We start from the raw sequence: 21,946 nt of genomic DNA on the forward strand, positions 1-21,946 counted from the left end.
TTTTTTTTAAAGGAACTCTTCGGTATTGTCCTGTTTCTATCTAATCCCTTTCCAGCTGCTCTTCTGAAATTCTGATCTTAAGATAATTGCTTTTTATGGACTGCTTTTCAGCAGATCTTCTATCTGGTCAGAAGCTGCTCATGCAGAGACCTTAACTAATCTGTTTATTGATCTTCAGAAATTAGTTATTTCTTAATTTAATTCTGTTTTACAGGCAGGTAATGTTAAGGTCTTTGGATTAAAAAGGTTTTTTTCTACAAAGTGGCTGAAACTTATAAAACTTTTTATTTGAAGCTGAAGCCTTCCTATTATACTGTAAATGATTGCAGTGTTTGGTGGTGGTGTGGGTTTCTTTTGGGGTTTTTTTTCCCCTCCTTACTTTTAGCCATGCTGTACCTGTTCAGGTTCTGGTTAGTTGAGTAGGATTTTGAATACTTAGACCCTTTAAAAAGCGATGGTATTATCAATTTACTCTTCTAAACCAGGAATAATAAAGACAGCAGTGATGTTTGATTAGGGGAGGTTTCTGTTTTGACTTTTCTTCCTCAAACTTTTTCTTTAAGGATACCAACAGAAATCTAAGACATGTTGACCATTTGCTAGGACAATACAGAGAATACAACAAGGAACAAACTGAAGCAATAGCAACTGTAAGCAAATTCCAGTTTATCTTAACTTTTTAAATCTTTTGTGCTAATAGCATTCTTAGCTGAAAACTTGGTAGTAGTGGGGAGAATGTATCAAGAGTTAAGTAAATGGAAACTTTCCATATTTATTTGAGCAATCTAAATCAAACTGTAGTAATATGTTATATAATGAAACTGGGAGGTCTTGTAGGTTCAATACTTTTCTGGTTTATAAGCCCCAAATAGATTGCTATATTGTGATACTATGCCAAATATAAGGTGTGTTGGTGAAATAAGAGTATTAGGGAACATGTTTCTTTTGCATAAGTGATAAGATAAAAGCTAAATTATGACAGGCAATGAGATTGTCATTCTACTAGTGTAGGATTTTTTCCTGTCATTCTACAACAGGTTCTGAAATCTGTTGACTGGCTTTCTCTAAATTGCAGAAGGGGTGAAATTCTTATAAATATCAGTCTTCTACAACTTTGATATCAGGTTTCTAGACAAAGAAAACAAATTAGTGCTGATAGGGCAAGGTTTATAACTTGGTAACAAACAAACTGCAGCAGGTGTTGCCTTGAAAAAGATATACATGATATGTAGGAATAGGAAAATTTTTGCATGTGAGGGTAGAGTAAAAGAGAGAAGTAGTAAATATGTAGAAAAAGTGTATTTTCTTTAGACAGCTTGCTTTCTAGATCAGTGCACAAGCTCTGTGTATAGCAATTGGGGATATTATATGCCCCATAATTTTTTTCATTCTGCTTGAATGCTGTTTGTGTCTTTAAGCTGTACTTACGTATTGAATTTGTGGAATTTCTGGTGGGCACTGGAACCATTTAAGGTTGTCTGTTTTTAACAAGTGCTGATACTAAATGTAGTTAAACTTCATTATTCTGAAAAGGTTTTCTATTGTGAAACATCAAGGTGAGTGAGAAAACACTCAAATTTAATTTTGACTTACTGTCCATTCTTAGTTGTGCTAGGTGGCTTTTGATTATGGCTCAAGTGTAGGAGAAGTCTAGAGACTCTAACAATCTCCTACTTGAGCTTTAAATAATAAACTGTTCCTCTGAGTTCCTGTTCCCTTTCTGAAGCAGAAGTTTCCACTTGCATAGAATAATGTGTGTATTTGGCATGTGGGAAGAAGTGGCTGGGATCAGGAAGTAGTGAATCTGTTTTTCTTCTAGAATAAATATTTACTAAAAACTTGAATAAATTTCTTATTTGGATGGTGATTTTTTTTTTTTTTTTCCGTAAGGATAGTCAAGCTTTTCTACCACATTAGGCAAGATTGCTTATCTAAGAATATTTCGCTCCAAGTGGGCTATGTGTTTAGGTTCTGTCAGTTATGTTGCATATTGTAATGTCTGACCCTTGAATTCTTTCTGATCTTTTCCTTAAAGACACTCCTCAGACCATTGTATAGCATATTTGCATTTATGAATTGGAGACTGTTGGGCTGCTGAGGGGTTATTTTCTGTCTAATTTATAAACTAGTCTCACTACCCCACTTTGAGGTGCCTGGTGTCTGCCTGTGTGTGTGTGAGTGAATGCAAAGCTTGCTACATAATTTACAGGGTCAGGAAGGTTTGCTGCTCAGAACTTTATTTCATTGTTGCTATTGTTGATTCTCTAGTGGTGGGAACATTGTACTCTCCATATGTGCTCTGTTCCAGAGCAATGTTACTCTCCTGCTGGCCTTGCAGTTGCCATGTGATTTCATTATGGTCCTGGAGGACAAGAATGGTAGAGAAGAAGGTTCCATTCTGCTCATTGGGGTGGGGAGGAGGGAGAGAGAGGGAGGACAGGATGTTTTGGGGTGTTTTTTGCTTATGTGAGGTTTTGGAAAGGTTTAAAAGCAATTAGCCTTTGAGAGAAGTCTTTTGTTTGGGGGTGGGTGCTTTTTATTTTTTCTGATGGCACTGATTGTCTTTTCAAATAAATAATTTAAAAAAGAAATAGGAAAAGGCAAAAATGTTAGGCACTGTTTTGATGGGATTTAAAGAGCTTATACATGAAACATCAAGGAATGGAATTAAGACTGGTGAATACTGAGGATATTTTATTCAAATTTGGTGTTTTTTAATTTCTCTGTTCTTCTGTCACTAGTCTCTTCACTCTTTTAATAATCAAGTTTGGTTTTTTTTTTAAGAAAACACAAATACCTTAGAAAAATGATGTTGATGTAAATTACAACTCAAGATTTTGAAACAACTTTTTGGCCACGGTTCTGTTCTAAAGAAATAGACTTAAGAGTAAGGTGGTTAATTTTGGAAACTGTCATGGTTCTTTGTTTAAAAAAATAAAAATAAAAAACCCCCCAGCTGTCTGGTTTCATGTAGTAAGGATGAAAATGAGTGTTGTTAAGCTAAAGCATGCAAACTGAGAACCTGTAGCTTAATTCAGGTTTTTATTGCTCTATTAAAGATGCAAGATAAGTCTTTGACAAAGTCAAGTGAGATTTGAAAATTGAGTTGTTGCTGTTCTTTCTTTGATTGTCTGGCATTTTCATTATTTTTTTTAAGTTTTAGCCTTTTGAATACAAAAGCGATCTTTTGTTACATGCATGCATTGTTGTATCTTTTCCCCTGCCATAGCCTCTGTCTTTTTGAGAAAGCATTAGAAAATCTGTAAAGTTTTTGGTTTGAGAGTTTGTTGGCAATAACAAAGTTGTTTTAATAATACCATATAATGAAAACAATACTTTATAAAGATCCTAAGCAAGCATTGAAAGATTCAAAAAAGATTTAAAATAGTGTGTTACACTCTGGAGAAAAAAATATTGTCCAGAGGGAGATGCTACACAGTGTGTATAATTCTGCAAGAATTAAGCAGCAGTTTAACCACTGTGTACAAGCCTCTGTTAGCAAGAGGAAAGGCGAACCTTTAGAAACTGATGTTTTGTGGATTGTCAAATAAAGGTGTGGCAAAAGCAAGTGGCTAAGAAAAGCTGTTATTAATTCATACCTATACTTTGCTTAAAAATAGTTTTGATTCTCTTAATGACTTTTTGGAAAAATGTTATTTTACGTCCTTTTTTTAAATCAGTATGTGATCATATTTCAGTAAATTGTAATTTCTCTGCAGTTAAAAGAGACATTGGAACAATCTATAGGTCAATTAAGGAGGCAACGATTAACCCGAAACTCTGGAATGAGAAGTGCTTCTCTCTCAAGCTTATACCCTAGTGACCTGGATGGAGAAGGAGTGTCAGGTAAAATACTTAAGGTGCTTGAGTGAACTTAAATTATGTCTTATGGCTCTTGTATGGGAAGAGGAAATTAAGAAGAAAAGCGTGTAAAGATAATGGTGTGAATAGTCTTCATTGATTACTTCAAAGAAATTCGGTTTAGAAGTTTAGATATTTGGGAGACCTGCATTAGGTTATGCAGTTGTTTATTTGGTGAAGTATTATAACTTTGTTATGTAGTCTTTTCTACTAGTATCCCAAGAGATCTGAAAGAACCAATGTTTCATTTAGTAGAGAAAATTCCTTGTCCACTGCATGAGTTGTAGGTACATATGAGTTAATGCTAAATCCAAAAGACATAGCAGCTTCTGAAGCTTACTTCACAGCAAAACAGAAAGTTAAAATTTAAGTGCATGTGTGGATGAACTTATGTAAGGCTCAGTGGAAAAGGAAAAACTGAACCAATGCATAACCTACTGAAAACTACTGTTTATGTGTCTGCAAATTCATTGTATTTCAGGAAAAGGTATATTTGAGAGGAGTAATCCTCCTAGAAGTAACATTTAATGTATTTTAGTACAAGACTCCAAAACTTTCATTTTTCTAATGTAAAAGCTGTTAAATACTGTAGTTTGAAGCTATAATGGATCCAGGTGGAAGAAAAGTTGTTGCTTGGACAAATAAAATTTGAGGGGAAAAAACTTGCTTAGTCCCTGGAGGAACAAAGGAAACTTATTTCATACTCATCACATAAATGTATTCCCGAAATATTTAAGTTGAAGAATCCTGGGAAGGGCTAAACAAGAAGTATGGCTGTGCATTTTATGTAACTTTAGTAGTTGTTTTGCCTGTCATGTGGCCTATAAGGACATTGGTAAGGTGAAACATGTTTTTTGTTCAGCAAAATGAAAATTTTCTATATTTAGTTTTGTCTTCCTACTTTTTTTTAATATATTTATCTCATAAAGGGAACCGCCACTTCCTGCCTACTTCTCCTCTCAGGGATTACGGAGACTCACAAGGCGATAAACACCGAAGGTCTAGATCTGCAAGTGTTCGGTTTGTCAATGAGGCAGATCATTCAGACCAGGTACAGAGCACTAATGGAAACTGCTTCCCCAAACAGCCAATATGTGGTCACCAGACCCTTTGCTTTTACGTCAGATGAGGTTATTCTGATGAAGCTAAGAATGTTTCAGCTACGAAGTGTGCTTTCAACGTTATGTGCCATTCTTCATTAGGCAGTCACCTCTTGTTTCTCTGTGTCATGAAGTTTCATGCAAATCTATCACTAGAGAGAAAAAGATGCAGATGGTAGCGATATCAAAAGAAATATATGAAAACAATCTGTACTTTTTAGGCCGTATATGAGAAAACACATATTCAGAGATGATTTAGCTAATGTTCACCTATATGCTGAAATCCAGTGTGGCTATAAAGGGGGTGGTTCTTTATTTAATGGCAGATGATCTTGGTGTGCCTGCTGTTTTCTTCATTGTGGCCGGGACTGCTTTTGAGCCAGCTAGTTTTCCATCTTTTTTTCTTTTCCTTCCATCTTAATTCTGGGTCTGACCTGCGAGTGGGATAATTTGACCCTGTACTTCAGGCAGATGATGCAAGGAGATGATGTGTATGGCAGTAGTAATTTTCATACCCCTCAACTTCTGTCTACTTACAGACTCTTCAGAAAAAATAAATTACTTTAATGGATAAGATTAAAAGCTTTCTACGTCCTACAGATAGAGGAGGAGATTTCAGTATCTGTTTTTGCTCTTTTAGATATAGTGGCTAAACCTGCTTGAGTGAATCCCTCTGTGTGTACTAATATGTCCAGGAGAAATGTACTATGACTAATATTAAAGCAGCTGACTGTAAGGTGTTCATATTGACTTTATTAAATCAGTCTCAACTTCCAAATAATTAATTTTAAACTTAACCACCATACGTTCTCTCAGTTGACTTTTTGGGAAGTCTTGAGTGCTACAGAAATTCCTAGACTTCTATTTAACCCTGTTCCATTGTCTTTTCAGTCTGCTTCTCCCCCAGTTCCTCCCTCAGGGTTAGTGTGGGACATAATCCCTGGAAGGAAATTATGTTATATGGAAATCTTACCTCCTAAGCTTCCAAAAGGCTTGGAACTATCTTAAACTACTTCTACATATTATATAAATATCTCAGAAATTTTATGAGTCCCTGCAATGCATACAAAATTCATAGTTTAAGTAACTATGTAAGCAAGTAGCTTTTTTCCTGTTTTGATGATAACTGCTAGTTTATTCCTTATTCTTGCTTTTAAGGGAGAGAATGTGGCTTTACTCCATCACTATTTTGTAAGAAGAATATAGTGCTTTGAGGAATGATGAACTAAAGCAGCCATTGATCATGTCCGTAGGTAGAAATTGGTGCAGAGATAAAGCACTACTGCTTAACTGAAGCTTTGGCATTTTCTTCTCTCTGTAACCACAGTGTCTTTATTCCCATTTTGATTGCTTTTAGCTAATGTTATTTTCAAGCTGAATGGGCTTTTAACACATTTGAGTCTTTCTCCTTCTTAGGCTGATTCTGAAGATATCTATATTTTTTTGAAGTCTTCTGGGTCAGGTTGAAATTTCTGGTTAGTCTCACAGCAGGGAGATGGTAGTGCCTGTGTCTGAATGTTGAGGGCAGTCAGCTGGGCTGTGCAAGATCCAGGTTTTAGTCTTGGACATAGAAGAAGGGGATATTATAAACCAGTTTTTTTTTTCATAATGATGGTCCTGGCCACTGAGCTGTTGACAGCTGTAGGTTTGATTAAGATGGATTAACTGTTGCTTTTTATCCACCTGAAGGATGGATGACCTATTAATATTTTTATTTTTTCTCTTAAAAACTTTGACTATAAAGTGGGGGCCTGCTGAATGGGGGAAAATGGGAGGTTTTACAGAGGAAAATAATGTGCAGGGTTTTTTGCCCTTTGGTGTTTTTTTCTTTTGATCTCTGAAAAAAGCATTCTAGTAGAGTATGTAGAGTCTTGGGCAACATAAAATACCTTTGCTTAGTGCTTTGGTAGTGCCTGAGTACATTAGTGTTCTGCTTGGTCACTTCCAATTTCATATGTCATCTTTTTATAGTAATATATATAGTTGGGCAGAACATAATTTTTTTTACTTGTACTAGCCTTTATTAGCAGGAAATGTTTTACCTGATCAGATCTTTCAACTTGTTTTGCATTAGTTAAGAAGATGGTGCTGTGTCAGGTAACCACAATGACCAAGCTCTGAAACACACTAAAAAAAAATCATAGCTGGGAAACTTGGTTTAGCAAATAATGTACTGATAATTAAACTTCAATGAGCAAGTGCTGTGAAGTGGTGGTTGAAATTGAAGCCTGCAAGCCTCATCTACTTATCCGGGCTCATCTGCAGTTCATGGAATTTTGATATTTTGTAGGTTATTTTTTATTTATTTTAAAATGTGTTTATATGTATGTACTTATTTTTTGAATATCATAAAGGGTTTGTAATTCTTGGCTTAATTTGTGTACTTTAATTTACAGCTGCATTCTTTCCACCAGTCTCTTCGAGATCTCAGTAGTGAACAGGTTCGCCTAGGAGATGACATCAGTCGGGAGCTTTCAAGAAGAAATCGGTATAAACAGAATATAACTCCACCTGAAGAATAGTGTGGAAAATAATTGTTATACTTCTAAATAATTCTTAAGCCCCTTTGTTCTTTGGTATTTAAAAGAAATATTTTAGGGGGAGTGGGGGATTACACAAGTAGATGAAAGCAGTATTACAATCTGCTTGTTCCATGCCATCTTGTGCAGTAGTTATAAATATAAATAACACTCATAAGTTCTGATTTGTATGGTGTATGTGTCTGTCCCCCCTTTTTTATGTATGGACAAAGGCTTGGGAATTTCTTTTATTACAACTTTGCTCCTTACTTGTTCTTGGTGCTGGAGTCTCTTGAGGGCAAGCTCTCATGCAGGTCATAATGTTTGTTTTTTTTAAGTATGTACTGTCTCAACATATGGTTCTTTGTCTAACAACAATAACGGGAATTAATCTGCTAATTCCTAGTAGGAACTGGTACTGTGTAGAAAGACTGTGTGGATGTGTTCGCAATTTGAACTTGTTGACCTGATACCTAGTTTTTCAAACTAGATACTCTGTTATTTTCTCTTGAGGAATGGAAATGCTTTTTATCATTAATTTTCCACTTGAGGCCTGTCTCTAATTATACTAGGAATTTAAGGCTGTAGAACAGACTGAAGGAGCATTAAAAATCCAGCAGATTGTTACTGCTTATAATTATCACAATTGATACTTTTTTTTTGCATTGTAGAATGTTGTCTTACCTATATGTTTTCTATGAAGGACTGATGCTGAATTAAGAAAAACTCTAGAAGAGTTGTCTGAAAAGCTCACAGAGTCCCAAAGACAAGAAACGGTGAGTATGACTAACATGAAAGGATGATTTATATTTAGCATTCTAAGCAGGATGTGGGCTTCTAATTTAATGTGTGTTGGTAGTCAGTACCACATAAGATCATGTTCAGATACGCATACTAATATCTAGGCTGCTGTAGGTTGTTATAATGTTACCCTTCCATAATGAAATCAGCAAAATGAGTTTTTATATTTCAGGGACTTGTTTAAGGTAAGAGTGTGTTACAAGTATGTAGTGAATTTTTCTTTTTCAAAATTCAGTCTTGGACAAAGCTGCTTTTTAACTTTGAACATTGATTTGAATGCTGTTGAAGATACCTTTTGAAAGATACAAGATTTCCCACGTTGTGATGATCAATAATACTGTTTCCTCTTCCTTCCTCTCTGTCTTTTTCAATCCTTATCGTCTGTGCAGCCTAAGGAGAAGAGTCTCTTTGGGCTGCACTCTTCTCTGAAGGCTTTGTGACAAATGTAACGAGGGAGGCAGGACAGCCATGATAGTCTTTTCTTTTTTGCTTCCTGTGTCTGCTGGAAACAGACTAACTGCAGTCTATATCACTTACATACGAAAGAGATGTGTTGATGGAAGGCAAACAGTGTATTGCTGCAGGAACAAGAAAAGGAGAATTGTGTAGGTAGTTCTTGATGCATAAGACTAAGAGTATGCTTTATGTAACTATTAATGTGGTATCAGGAGCAGTACTGACTTCTCAGAGCAAATGTTGTGCATCCTTATTTTCCCGTACATGATTCATGTTGCCCTAGAATTGCATGAATTGGTACTAAGTGCTCTGTCAAGAGCTTTAGTGATGTGTTTGTCCCTAGTAACAATATTGTGGGCACAGACCACTTGTTGGCAGCAGCAGATTTAATAAATGTACTTGTGTGAGTTCCTGACTTTAGATGAAGTCAGGCAGGGATTCAAGAGGCTATAATCTATCAGTATCAGTTATACATTTGATATAATAGAATCTGTCAGTGGAGAAAGACTTGCCTTGTCAGCCTTCAAAGAAAAATATGACAGACTTCCTTTGTTAGAATGTTAGCTCTGCTTTCTCCTAATAGCCTGGTAGGATGAAATAAATTTATCTAATAAATAATTCTTGATACCTGCAAAACTCTGGGTTTTTCTTGTTGTGGCCTACTTGTCAGTATATTTATTCTTTTTCTCTTTCATGTACCAGGAAATTAGCAAATTCACTAAGTTTTAAACAAGATGTTTCTTACGAAAATAACTGCTACTACTGGCTGCGCTATAACTGTTCAGTGCCTATGAATGAGAGAAACAAACCTTCCTCTTTAACAAATGGGAAGGCTGGCAGCCACTGTCTTTTCATTAGTGAAAGAACAAACTAGCTCTTTGTGACCTCCTATATAGTAGAATTTCAAGATTTGAAATTGAATGATACAACTTTTGACCTGAGAGAAGCAAAAAATGAGAGATGCAAGGTGTAAAAAGGAAGCCTTCTATGCTTTGTTAATGCTAAGTGGAATACCAGAAGAATACTTCTCTTAGTTGGGATAGAACATTACCATCCAATAAAATTATGAAAGATGAAGTGTTTAATGGCATTCTTTTAATGAAGACACAAATGCTGTAGTGAGATGGTTTTCATGTGCAGGACTAGTAAAGACTTCTTCTGGAATATTCTGCTCACTGCTGAATTTATCTTTAGGAAGAACATAGGCCAAACAGAGAAGACTGGAGAAAGGAGGGGAAAAAAACAGAAAAGGGGAAAAATAAAGAAGGCCACTTACTGCTGGGGCTCAATTTACAGAAGAATTATGTAATTAGGGAAGATCTAGGCATGGATGAGGAATGGTCAAAAAGTGGTGGTTTAGCGAACGATTCTGGAATAGGAAGGCATCTATCAATAATTCTGCACAATACTAGTCTAATTACTTCTGGTTTGGCAGCTTCTTGGGTCTGGAATTGATTTCTGTACTTGATAATCTCTCTGTAGGTTTCTTTTCTGGAACTTGTGTGGTCTGTTACAAATTTCAGATCTCTATCATCTTACTTGTCCTACAGCAAGGAGTTCTCTGGATAGATTACATATGGTGAGAGGAGCTGCCATTTCTGTGGCAGTTTGGTTTTTTTTGAGGTTGTTTTGTGTGTGTTTTTAATATGTTTTTGTTGGTGTGTTTGGATTGGGTTGTTGTTGTTGTAGGGTTTGTTTGGTGTTTTTTCTAACTTAACTGCTTTTTCATCCCTGATTTTCATTGGAGGAGGTTGTTCAGTTTCTTCAGAGGCTTTTCAAGAGGATTCCCTTTCTTTCCAGGCTTAATCACTTATCATATCCAGGCAATTCCACACCACTGAAAAAACATAGTGGTAGCTACATTCTGCTCTGCTTCTTTACCTGTGCTTTCTGATAATAAGTGTGGATCTTTTGCCCTTTTTCAAAGCCTAATGATCTACTGTTACACTGATGAGGCTGGCAGAATGGGTGAGGTGAGGTAAATGTAGAAGAGGGGATGTTTAGTATGGATGTTGATTAAAAAAAAGAGCTCTAATGGTGAGCATAGCAAAGCATGAGATTAGAGTGCATGTAGAAGCTGTGGTCTGTAACTGTAGATTTCTGAGATCCTTTAGTACCTGTCTGTTTTGGAATTCTTCTAATGAGATTGAATTCAGAATTAATTTCTAATTGGTTTAAGTGAGTTGGGTAGGAGGGAATACTTTATTCCTCACAACTGCCTTATGCACAGTTGTGTTGGGAACTTCTGTTCTTAGTGCCTTTTTGCTTTGGAGCGTGTGTTTATCACTTCCAATGTTGCCATCCTTGTATTTATATTCTACTGTATGATTCTTGGTGATAAACTGACAACTTGAAGTCTTGATAATTTGACAGGATGAGTTCATGATAGAAACATTCTTTTTAGCTCAGTATCCTTAAGCCTTCTTTTATGTAAGGACATATATCTAAATTCTTACGTCTGTACTGTTCAGTATGTTCAGTGCTGTTTGAAAATTGCCTGTATATAGATGTGTGGTGATAAAGGCCTAGCCATTACAGTTCTGAGTCAGTAGTTCAGAATTAATTTTTATTAGAGATTCTGGTTCTTAGAGCCTTTTTGATGCTGAATCTGAATACATTTCTAAAAGCCACACAATACGATCAATGCACGTTAAGTTTACCTTTAAAGTGAACCTTTCCCACCCTAGTATAAAAAACAGAGGACATCTGAGGTGGTGACACAGGCATAGTTGGATGCCTTTTTCAAATCAAGCACTCTCTGTGGCCTTGTACTTGAGACTTGTGCAGTTTTGGTATAAAGACCACAGTTCTACAACTATTTCTATATCAAAACCTCTTAGCTAGACATATTGTGAAATTCCTTTTTTCTTGAAAAGAGTTGGGATGGTTGCTAAAGGAATGTTCAAACAGGCCTATAAACAACTGAAAGAATGTTTACTTACTTCATGGTTATATAAGATAACCCTCTTGGATATTCTTTTGCAGTCTCCTGGTATAGAAGTGCATCCCAAATAGCACAAGAATCTTAATATCTTAATGCATAAAAAGCTACTGCACTAAAGCACAGATTTGTTCAAATTATGTAGATGCTTAATTGAGATTGTGCCATTAGAAGGTTAGTGTAGGCTATGTCTGTGGAAAAAGACAGCAGTGTCAAGTGAAAACTCTTATGTGGCGTTAATGTGGTTACGATATCTCAGACAGCCAGTATTACTCCCAGATAGGGATTTATGGTACTGCACAGGTGACTTATAAAGTGTATATCACACCTATCATTTGCTGTGAGGGAAAAGTTTAACAATATTTAAAGTGACATCGGTGGAAAGTTTGCTATTTTTGTAGTTTCAATACTTCTATTTCAAGTCCACATCGATGATAAAACAGGTCATAACCAGGAAGGCAACAAAAATCTGTGGAAATAGATTTCAGTCAACCGGACTTGTGCGCTAGAAATAACAGTGGAAAGATGAAAAACAGGAGGGAAATTAAAGAAGTAGGATGCTGGTTTTTACAGTTTAAGCATCCAGCATCTTCAGCAAGATTATATTTAGCTGTGTGATTTAAACACCACCCTGGTTTCAAACAGGACATTCTATTCTTTGTGTTTAATTGGTGGTGAGGGAACTTCCTGATAGCCTAATCCATTTGCATACATTTTGCTGCTACCTGAAAGCCTTACGCAGAGACACAGCTCTTAAGTGTCATGAGTATCATTCAGGTAGTCTGTGTTGCTAAAAATGCATCCTTGAAATCACATTCCAATATGTTGTGAATGCAATAATTTAGTGTTAGCATTTCATGTCATTATGTAGACCATCCGTATTCTTTATATTGGTCTTCAGTGAATCACTTGTCTCCACAAAGGCTTCTGGTAAGATCTGGAGGACAAGATACGTATTCTTATGGTAGAAATGTTGTCCTGAGTCAGAGTCATTTGGAATGAAGGAAGAGAAGTGAGTTTTAGAGTTTCTTCTACATGCACGGATTAATGAGTTAACACTTAACTGCGTCTAATTTTTCTTAATCCCCATTGTGTGTCACAGCCTCTGTGACAAACTGGGGAAGGTCAGAGAGGCTACAAAACAGGGAACACAATTCTTGTGGGAGATAATGTCTACACCAGTATAGACTGGGTAAATGTTATGTTGGGGGGAACGTTTTTAGGTGGTGCATTAACTGTCTTGTGGAGCAAATAAGCAGAAACATTCCAGAAGAAAAAAACCCAGTTATTTGTTGCAAACAAGAATGAAGCCATAGTTATCTGTATCTTGGTGCAATTTTTTTTAGTTTTTTTAACAGAATTTCATATACTGTTCTAATAAGCTTTTCAGTAAAATATGGTAATCTGAATATAGTCTAGAATAAACACACAACTGTCCAGATAGCTGTTTAGCTAGTAAACTGTTCACTGTTAAAATTAGTTAGTGAAGTGAATTTTACATGTTGATATTCTTGATCTGATTTTCTTTGAAGGTTTCATTAATTGTCTAGATGATGCAATATAGAGACGCTTGCTATGCTTGCAGATGGACTTCAGGTATGTTGGAAAACAGACCTGAAATCCAGTATCCAGTCTTGAATATGGCTTAGAGGATAGAACAGGGTTAACAATTGTAAAATTCAGCAAGGAGGACTAAAATTGTACTTCAGGAAAAAAAGTAATTTTAGAGGTAATGGAATCAATTGTCTAGGGAGTCTGTAAGTTTTCTGGGAATGCTTTTGAGCAGGCTGGATAAACTTGTAGAACGATATAGATATAAAAGGTCATGTGTTTAGCCAGGCAGTAAGTTTGTTACCCTTTGAAGCCCATTCCAGCCTTTTCTCTCTCTGCTCTGTGGACCGAGAATATGAGCTAATGATTTACTATATATGGTAACTATAGCTTTTTTGATAGAAGTTTTTTTTTTTTTTCCAGTGAGTTATAAGTTGCATTAAAATCTTTGGTGGCTTGTGTTGGTTGGTTGGTTTATTTTGAAGAGGGTTGCATCAGTAACTCTGAAATTTTTGTGCACCTGACAAGTATGATGATGAACGTGTCTTTTTCAGTACCTTGTTAGAAATCAGGTAACAGTTGTATTCTGGAGGGAGCTGAAAGAAGATGCTCAGCAAATCACTTGTTATCTTGTAGTTAGTAAAAAGTTACTTTCTTACTCTTTCTGCATTAGTGATAATACGCAGTGAAATCTGAAGCAGGGATCTGAAGCTTGCCTAGTGCTGCCTTGTCACGTCATCTGCAGTACATGCGGTGAACTAGACCCGTGTCAGTGAGGAAGTCACTGACCTTTTGAATGTCTGCTTTGGGGGTGATGTTACTTTGGGATCTTTCATCAAGGCTGTTACACAATTTTTTTTTTTTTTCTGGTTACACATTTTTTCTGGATAGTTGTAGTGCTCTCTTGCATAAGTCTGCTTGAAAAAGATGTGTGAGAGCACTGAGAAAGCTTCTGCCTTCAAAAACATGTAGCCGACATTATTTTTTTTTAAATTTAAAAACATGATTTTGTATCATTTGTGTACTTCAGATATATCTGGAGAAAAGGATGACAGCTGTTTTGCAGTTTTCAGCAAAGATATAACAAGTTTAATGACAAACTGTTATTTTCTGTTCCTGCTACATAGTATCGTTGTTTCTGTTAGCCAGAGTATTTTGTGAATTAGTAGTCAAAACAAATACAAACCTGATGTGGTGGGTTTTGTTGTTTTATATGTTTTTAGGAAGTAATTATTCTGGATTGTGACTGCAGAGATTTCATAGCTTACATGAAAGAGCATGCTTTGGCAGTACTTTTTGAGCATCCTCCCGATGGTTTTAAGAGAAAATCCAGAATTACAAATTGTGAGCTGACTTCATCTGGCTGTGCAAGCAAGGAATGTTTTCAAACTGATGTATTCTGTTTTAAAGAAAGACTCTTTCATTCTTTAAACCTGATATATATACTTGTGAAACTCAGAATATAAGTTTAACTTCAATTATGTTTCTGTTGCTACACAACTGTGGTGTTAATGTTCAAATTTTCTATCCAGACATATGCCTAGTGCTAGCAGAGTGCTTAATGGTGAAAGTACAGATGAAAACTTGTTCCTCTTCACATAAAACACCATTCAACTACTAGTTCCTGATATGTTTTTTTCTTTCTATCTAAATACCATTTGGTAATAGATATATTGCTTTCTAGTGATTGTTTAAAATAGTTTTAGGGTAGTGAGGAAATGATACATAAATATTTTCCTTGCTAATCTTCAGCTTTAGTTTTATAAATTTAATTTGCTGCCCACGAGAGGGTGCTGTCTGCTAGCATCTTAAAACGCAAAAATGAAGTAGTGCTGGTATTGTAGTTTAAGACTGAATTGCTGTGTTTATAATCCAAACTGCTTTAATAAATAACGGGTGTTACTGTATTGGTTTTTACATGGATTCACAAAATATTAGGAAATAGTCTTAAAGGGATGTAATTTTGTGCTACTATAGTCATTCTTATGTATGTAGCTCTCGTTTACTGCTTTTCACTTGCAGATTTCATAGTGTGAGTCAAGCATTGGTCTGTTTCACAGGCTGGAGATGTGAGAGAAATGACTCTCCAGAGGTTACTCAGGCCTGTGGCAGAGAAGCTAACAGATTTTTGTATTGCAGCTTCCAGTCAGCACCAAACTTGACACTGAGGTATTTAGCACTTGAGTAGGACAACTACTGTAGAGAAAAATAGGCATAAACCTCAAGGAGGATATTGCTAGCTGGGTAGCAGTTCAGTTCCCTGCTTCAGTACTTCTCAGGTACTTGCTACTATAACGAGTTATTTTTTTGTGCCATTCTAAATCTTATTAAGTAGAAGTTGTGTTCTCTTTTCTTTCTACCCCATACTCTGTTTATGTCTTTTGCCATTGTTTTCTTAATATGTGTTAAAAGACATGCTAATTTCCCGCAGGGTGGTTTTTTTTCCTTTTGAAGGTATCGGATCGAGTGGAGAGAAGACTTCAGGAGCTAGAACAAGAAATGCGTGCTGAAAGACAACTTGTAGAAAGGCGCCAGGACCAACTGGGACGTATGTCCCTTCAATTACAAGAGGTATGCAAATGAAAACTTCCTGTGTATTGAGTAAGGAACCTGTGCTGCTGCGTTTGTGAGCCTGTACCTGTCAAATTGGCAAAAGTGCTGATACCTTTAGCACAGTCTTTTAACTCTTACCAGTCCAGGTCTGCTTGTTTTGGTGACTAGGTGATAACAAGTACAATCTCTGTTCTTCATGATACTGTCTTGTCTATGTTTAGGCCTCTTTGGTAAACGGCACAAACATTCTTTAAAAGAACCCACCCCCTATGCCCTTCCTCAAACCCAAAACAAATGAAAGAAAGCTGTTAGCCGGGTTGTCTCAATTAAAACATTTTGTTTTCTAAAATGTAAACTTCTTGCTTCCAGTGAGCAGTTTATTTTTAATTTATTTCAAGAAGCAGTCAAATGCACCGTAGTGGCCAGACAGCTTTTCATTGCTTTTTAAGCAGTTTCATTCGACAGCAGCTGATGAAGTATAAAATTTGTTTAGGAGACAAATACACATGTTTATATTATGAATTAAAATTGGAGGCAGCTAGTAGCTTTGTTTTGCTTATGTTTTAGGAAATGTATGAAAAACACATCTCTTTTTTGAATTTAACATAAGTGACCATATACCTGCTTTTTTGGAAGGCAGTTTTTTTATACTGTGCACTGATGTTGAGGAACCTTAGTTTAGAGGGACACTTTGTATTTGATGTAAGGCTAGAGACTTTTTCAAAGAGGTCATATTTAAGAAGATGCTTTTCTGATACAGGTCAGGTTTAGTAAAATGCTTGTAGTGCTTCTGCTGGTCTTGCAGAAAGAGTTACTGTCTCATTTGTCCCCCTATTGATGTCCTAGTGGGTGAAAAGAACTAGAGTGCTTTATTACAGCTTTCATTGCTCTTTAATATATTTGCGTGAATTTCTAGATTCTTTGGTTGTGCCATCAGTCTGGTAGAGGGATGCTTAGTGAAATGAGTTGGTGTTATCTGATAGTGTTATCTGCAGATTGGAACAATTTTTTTTTTTTTTTTCATAATGTTACCTACCCCTGCTCTACCTTTAATACTGACCCATAAGCTCTCGGTTGGCTCCTCATGCATCCCCAGGTGGGGCTCCATGCATTCCAGCAGGTCATTGACACAAAGGGCGGCACACCTTCCTCATCTCTCCAGCCTATCCTTCCTAAAGAGCCTGTATCCTTCTATCCCAACACTCCCATTGTATGAGCCATCCCACTGCATCTCCTTTATGCCAATTCAAGTGAACGAATTAAAATGTTTTTCAAAGAGTTTCGTATGATTGGTTATGTGATCGTGAGCCCTCAAGCTGGATACCTTTTTGCCTAGTAGCTCATCTTTTGAAGTTCATACGAAATGAGTATGAAATACTAAGCACATCCCCAACCTCCCATTCCCCATAGCTTTCCAGCTGTAGATGAAGGTGTTTTAATTCTTTCTCCAGAAAATTCTATTTTGTTCTGTGCATGTTTTTGGAAATTATTTTTCCTGATGAGCCCTTTTCTATTTACAAGGTTTTTTTGACACCACTGTTCCAAACTTCAATATATAGTCCTCATTCTCAGTTTGCTGGAAAGCTTAACACCTATTAGTCTGCTTGGTAAACTTTTACTATTGGGAATTTTGCCAAGTCAAGATTCAGAGCCAATCCTGACTGGAACAGGCTTATTCCACACGGCATACATTCATAGCTTTTGCTGCTTGGAGGAGAATCACATTCCTGGTGATTATCTTCACTTTTTAAAGCAGGGGGTCATATTTTCAAATTGTCCTTCTGGGTGTCTGATACCAGTTATGACTGGATTGTTTGGACTGGGCTCTTGTCACTGTGTTTGGAAATCCTAATAAAACATAATTACCCCTGTTGCAATGAATTATGGATTTTTCAGAAACTTCTAATGTCTAGCATGCATAATAGAACCTGGTGGTGTCAGATGACAAGTATAGAAAGGAGCTTCTTTCAATAGGTATTAGGCAATCTTTCTTTGACAGATTGCACAGGAATATGGAAACAGTATTGCCCTTGAAACAGATCTTGATTACATTCCCAGCAGCAACAAACAGTGTGTCCTTTTCTGGCTGTATCTTCTCTCATAGATGTCTTAACGGCTTGGAGAACATCTTTGTGACAGAGTTGCAACTTCCTGTGTGCCAGATGTCTTTAGACTCCAATGTTGCTAAGGTCCTTGGATCTCAGACCCTTATTTACAAGCTTCCATCCAGCTGTCCCATCTTCTTTCCCCATTGAATGTTCGTATTAATTTGTCCTTTTCGAGGTGGAAAATGGTCTCACTTCTGGATAGTGTTTTTATTATCAGGAATGGTTCAATGTCTCTTGAACAGTTTGCTAAGCTCTTTAGCTCTCACGTTGGCAAACTGGACCACCTTGTGCCTTTTGAAAAACACTTTTGAGAGCAAAATAGTCTGGATCCAGGTACACGCTGCCTTTCAGTGTACTATTGTCCTGAGAGGTGTGGAAAAGCTTTTTGAAGAAAATTATTTTGTTATGGAATACAGGATATAAAAGAAATAGGAATATGAAAATATCTAAGGAGGCAAAAAGTTTAGAACTGACCTAATCTTAAATTTAAAACCAGGAAAAAATGCCAATGCCAAAACAGTATGAGATTTGGGTGTATGAGATTTGAGTTTGAGCTGCTTTCAATTCTTTTTTTCTTGTATGTGGTGTTGCAGATGAATAGATTCAGTATGGCAAACCAAGTTGAATGTATAGTGTAATTTATGACTATGAAGTCTTTAAAATTTCTGAATATGAACAGTTTAAAAAGGTTCTTATTTCGACAATGTATTTTCAAGCTGAGTAGTAGGTGGCTTCTTGTTAATTTCTTCATTACTTGTGTCGATGTAATTGATGTATTTTTCATTTTCCTGTGTGATAGACAATTAAATTTGGCTTTAAAGATCTGTAAGCAAAGTTGTAAGAAAAACTCAATAGTTTGCACAACTTTTAATGTGTGTTTTTATCTCCTATATTTTGAGTAGGCCATTTCAGCAAAGCATACAAGGTGATTATATTAAAAAAAACCAGCAAACCCTGATAAGAATAATTAGATTTTGTGTAAAATATCTGATGTAATTTTACTTTTTTCTTACTGATCACCCATCGCTTGGTGGCATTTGCCACAGATTGCTTGATAGGTGAGAGAATTTTTAAGAATGGAGATTCTCAGACAGTCCTGTGTGAAAGCTTACTTATTACTTGACTGCCTTACAGTTAAGTATGACTACCGTGTGCATTAAGAACAGCAACTTCTTAACACAATATAAGACACTGCTGGTTTTCTTTCTTATTGTGAATATGTTCTTTCATGCTGCTTTGATACTCGGCTATTGCAGATACTATTCTCAAGTCTGCAAGAGTCTCATCAGTGCACTCCTTTGATCTCTCATGGGATATACAGAATGATGCTGAAAAAGGTGGATCTCTTCATTCAGGACATCCATACAAGTGTGCACTCATGGAGATTCTTAGGGGACGTTGTAGATGAAAGTACTCTTGATTGAACACAATCAATATAAGGGAGAGGCTTGTTGCCTTTTTCTATAGCTTGTCTTTTTAATCAGCTGTTCCTCTTGTGGTGGCTTATATTTGGCCTGAAGTATCAGAAGAAGCAGCCAAGCTGCTTTCCAATAAATGACGTGTAGCTTAAGCTGCTGTATGCTAGAAAGAATGTACTTGAATGACTTTGTGTACTTTTGCATTGCCTGGTGAGATCCAAATAACAATTGCACCAAAATATTTAGTTATTTTAATGAAGAATGTTTCTGTGTAATTTCTAAGACCGGTTTTTTACTTTGCCGTTCTGTTTCTTATCCTTTGTAACTTGAATTGTGAGTTAGATTGACTGTTAGCTCTGTCAGTGGCCTTGGGTTTTGTGGTGATCATTGCGTGGTTGTAATGTTCTATTAAAGCCTTTTTATGTCCTCTTTTATGTCTCCAAGATACTTCCTAAGTAACATTACTGGAAGGGAGGGGAAGGTTTTGACAGCATTCTGAAATACCATTATTTAGTACAGCCTGAATGATTTACGAAGAAATGCTATTTAAAGCATTTGTGGCTATTTAATGAGACAATTTCTTCATTAGTTTGCCTGGTATACGTTTCACACCAAGAAAAATCAAATTTGACTTGGATTTTATCAGTACTTGCTGTATTGAGGAAATCTTGTGAGGTTTTAATGTTAATAGTTACTATTTTTAAAGGAAGGTGCAGTGCCCATAACTGACCGCTAATCGTCAGTATTTTACCACCTTGAGAATAATCTTCCTAAATCTCAGCTTTTAAATTTTATGTTTTCAGGGTCTAACTGAACATAATACATTTGCTTCAGTCTTTCTCTTGTCTGTCTTATCTTTCTTTTGTATGATGTGCAGACTTTCTATTTGTATTGCGCTATTAGTATGGTCATAGACTGATTATTAAACAAGATGATACCTAGTTGTATACTGACCATAAAGAAAGCTTGACATATAAAATTTTGCACCTTTAACATCTAAATTTGCATTATTTTTTTGAATCTTTAGTGTGTATGTGCTGCATGTAGGTGGATAAAAATTATTTTCTCTACATTTTTATGTATCTTCTGACTTAGTATGTATTGGTGTGTTTAAACTCTTAACTGTTTAGAAAATTGCAATTAACTGCTGTTTAATTTGCAGTAGCAAAAAAATTCATTCATATCATACATCTTCACTTTTTTCTGTATTCCTGATACAAATGCATTTCTGATTAGAAAGGAGAGTAAATATGCTCATCTGGCCAGTGCAACTGACATGTATACATGGGTTCCTTTAACAAACTGAATTTGTTGTGTCAACTAAAACCATGTTGAGATTCTTCAATACTTTATTTTGAACATGAAGACACTATCACATTATACTGTTTGTTTTCATTTATGCATCCATTTCTTAAGACAAGATCAAGTGTCATTCTTAAAAGATGGGCTTTAAACAGCGTTTGAATGCATTGGATCTCCTGGATGGCTTTACTAATTCCTGTGCTTGGCTTCCTGGATTTCGGTGAAATGAGTCTGTGTGTTCATGCTTTGCACACTTTAGGTGAACAGAATCATCTTTGTAGAATATTTTGAACCCACTGACTGTGGTAAGGTAATGACTATAATTATGTCTTAAGTTGATAACTTAAATAGGCCAGGAAGCTTTTTTTTTATATACATGCAACTGGATATTTGGATTCCATTTGCCTCCCACTGCACATACTGTGAAGTGCAAGAGGCTGGTGGACATTCAAGAGAGAGTGGGGTAGATTGACAGTCAAAAGCATTATTGAAAATTCTCTTTTTGCATGTCTTTCTCTCTGATCCTTTTAGACAAACTTAAACCTGATCTATGTTTTGAGCCATCTGGATGTTTTAATGCATGCTTGATACTTGCTCCTTGGCTCTGTGCTGTGCCACCTGTGGCTAACGGTTTCTGTTTAGATTCTAGTTTGAATGAGCAAGTCTCAAACCTATCACTGTAATATCTAGGTAGTCTGTCTATAAACACCTGATGGATATGTCTAGGTAACATGCTCAGACCCATGCTAGCTGCTAATGTAGCAAGTTAGGGAAAGAATTTTCACTCCGATTAGGATGTAGTACATTTTTGCCTTATTTTAAAATACAGTATGTGACTGGTCTGCTTTTGTGTATTTGTGCTAGTATGGATAAATCACTGATCAGTCTCACTTTGAAACAGCAAATTTCAGATTGTTGTCTGTGCGCTGCTTTCAAATAACTTGGTTTTACTTAAAAAAACAAAACCAAACAAAAGTCAATACCTAAACCCTAAGAAGAGTTAGTAGGCTTAAATTACAGTGGGAGTTATGATTTGATACTGGAAGTTTTTCAGAAGTTGGAAGGATTGAGACCTATTGTTAGAGGCCTCCACATAGTTTTCCCTCTATATATAAAGGAAAAAAATACCTGGCTAGCAGGGAGTAAATTAGTTTGTTTGAAGTTTTGGGGTTTGATATACTATGGATGGATGAGATATGTTGGGCTGAGATATACCAGGTATGTTAGTATTCTAATACTGTCTTATGGTAGTGAACTCTTTAAAAACACCTGTAAGAACTGCTCTGCTGAGTCAAATCAAAAGTTAATCTAGGCTGTCAGGAGCAAGGGCCTGTTT

At 36.2% G+C, this 21,946-nt stretch overlaps 1 protein-coding gene across 7 annotated transcripts in view; it reads left to right on the forward strand.

The window, feature by feature from the left end:
- The window catches only part of CEP128 (centrosomal protein 128), a 133,161-nt gene that overhangs the window by 5,989 nt on the left and 105,226 nt on the right, over positions 1–21,946 (forward strand). For all 7 annotated transcript variants that reach the window (XM_027779216.2, XM_055807732.1, XM_055807747.1 and 4 more), the window contains 6 exons: positions 564–650; positions 3,720–3,846; positions 4,791–4,912; positions 7,358–7,449; positions 8,184–8,256; positions 15,684–15,800. In XM_027779216.2, the coding sequence (XP_027635017.1) occupies positions 564–650; positions 3,720–3,846; positions 4,791–4,912; positions 7,358–7,449; positions 8,184–8,256; positions 15,684–15,800 (618 nt within the window). The remainder of the gene's footprint in view (positions 1–563; positions 651–3,719; positions 3,847–4,790; positions 4,913–7,357; positions 7,450–8,183; positions 8,257–15,683; positions 15,801–21,946) is intronic.

The sequence above is a fragment of the Falco peregrinus genome, chromosome 1, assembly GCF_023634155.1.
Source record: "Falco peregrinus isolate bFalPer1 chromosome 1, bFalPer1.pri, whole genome shotgun sequence".
NCBI classification, from domain to species: domain Eukaryota; kingdom Metazoa; phylum Chordata; class Aves; order Falconiformes; family Falconidae; genus Falco; species Falco peregrinus.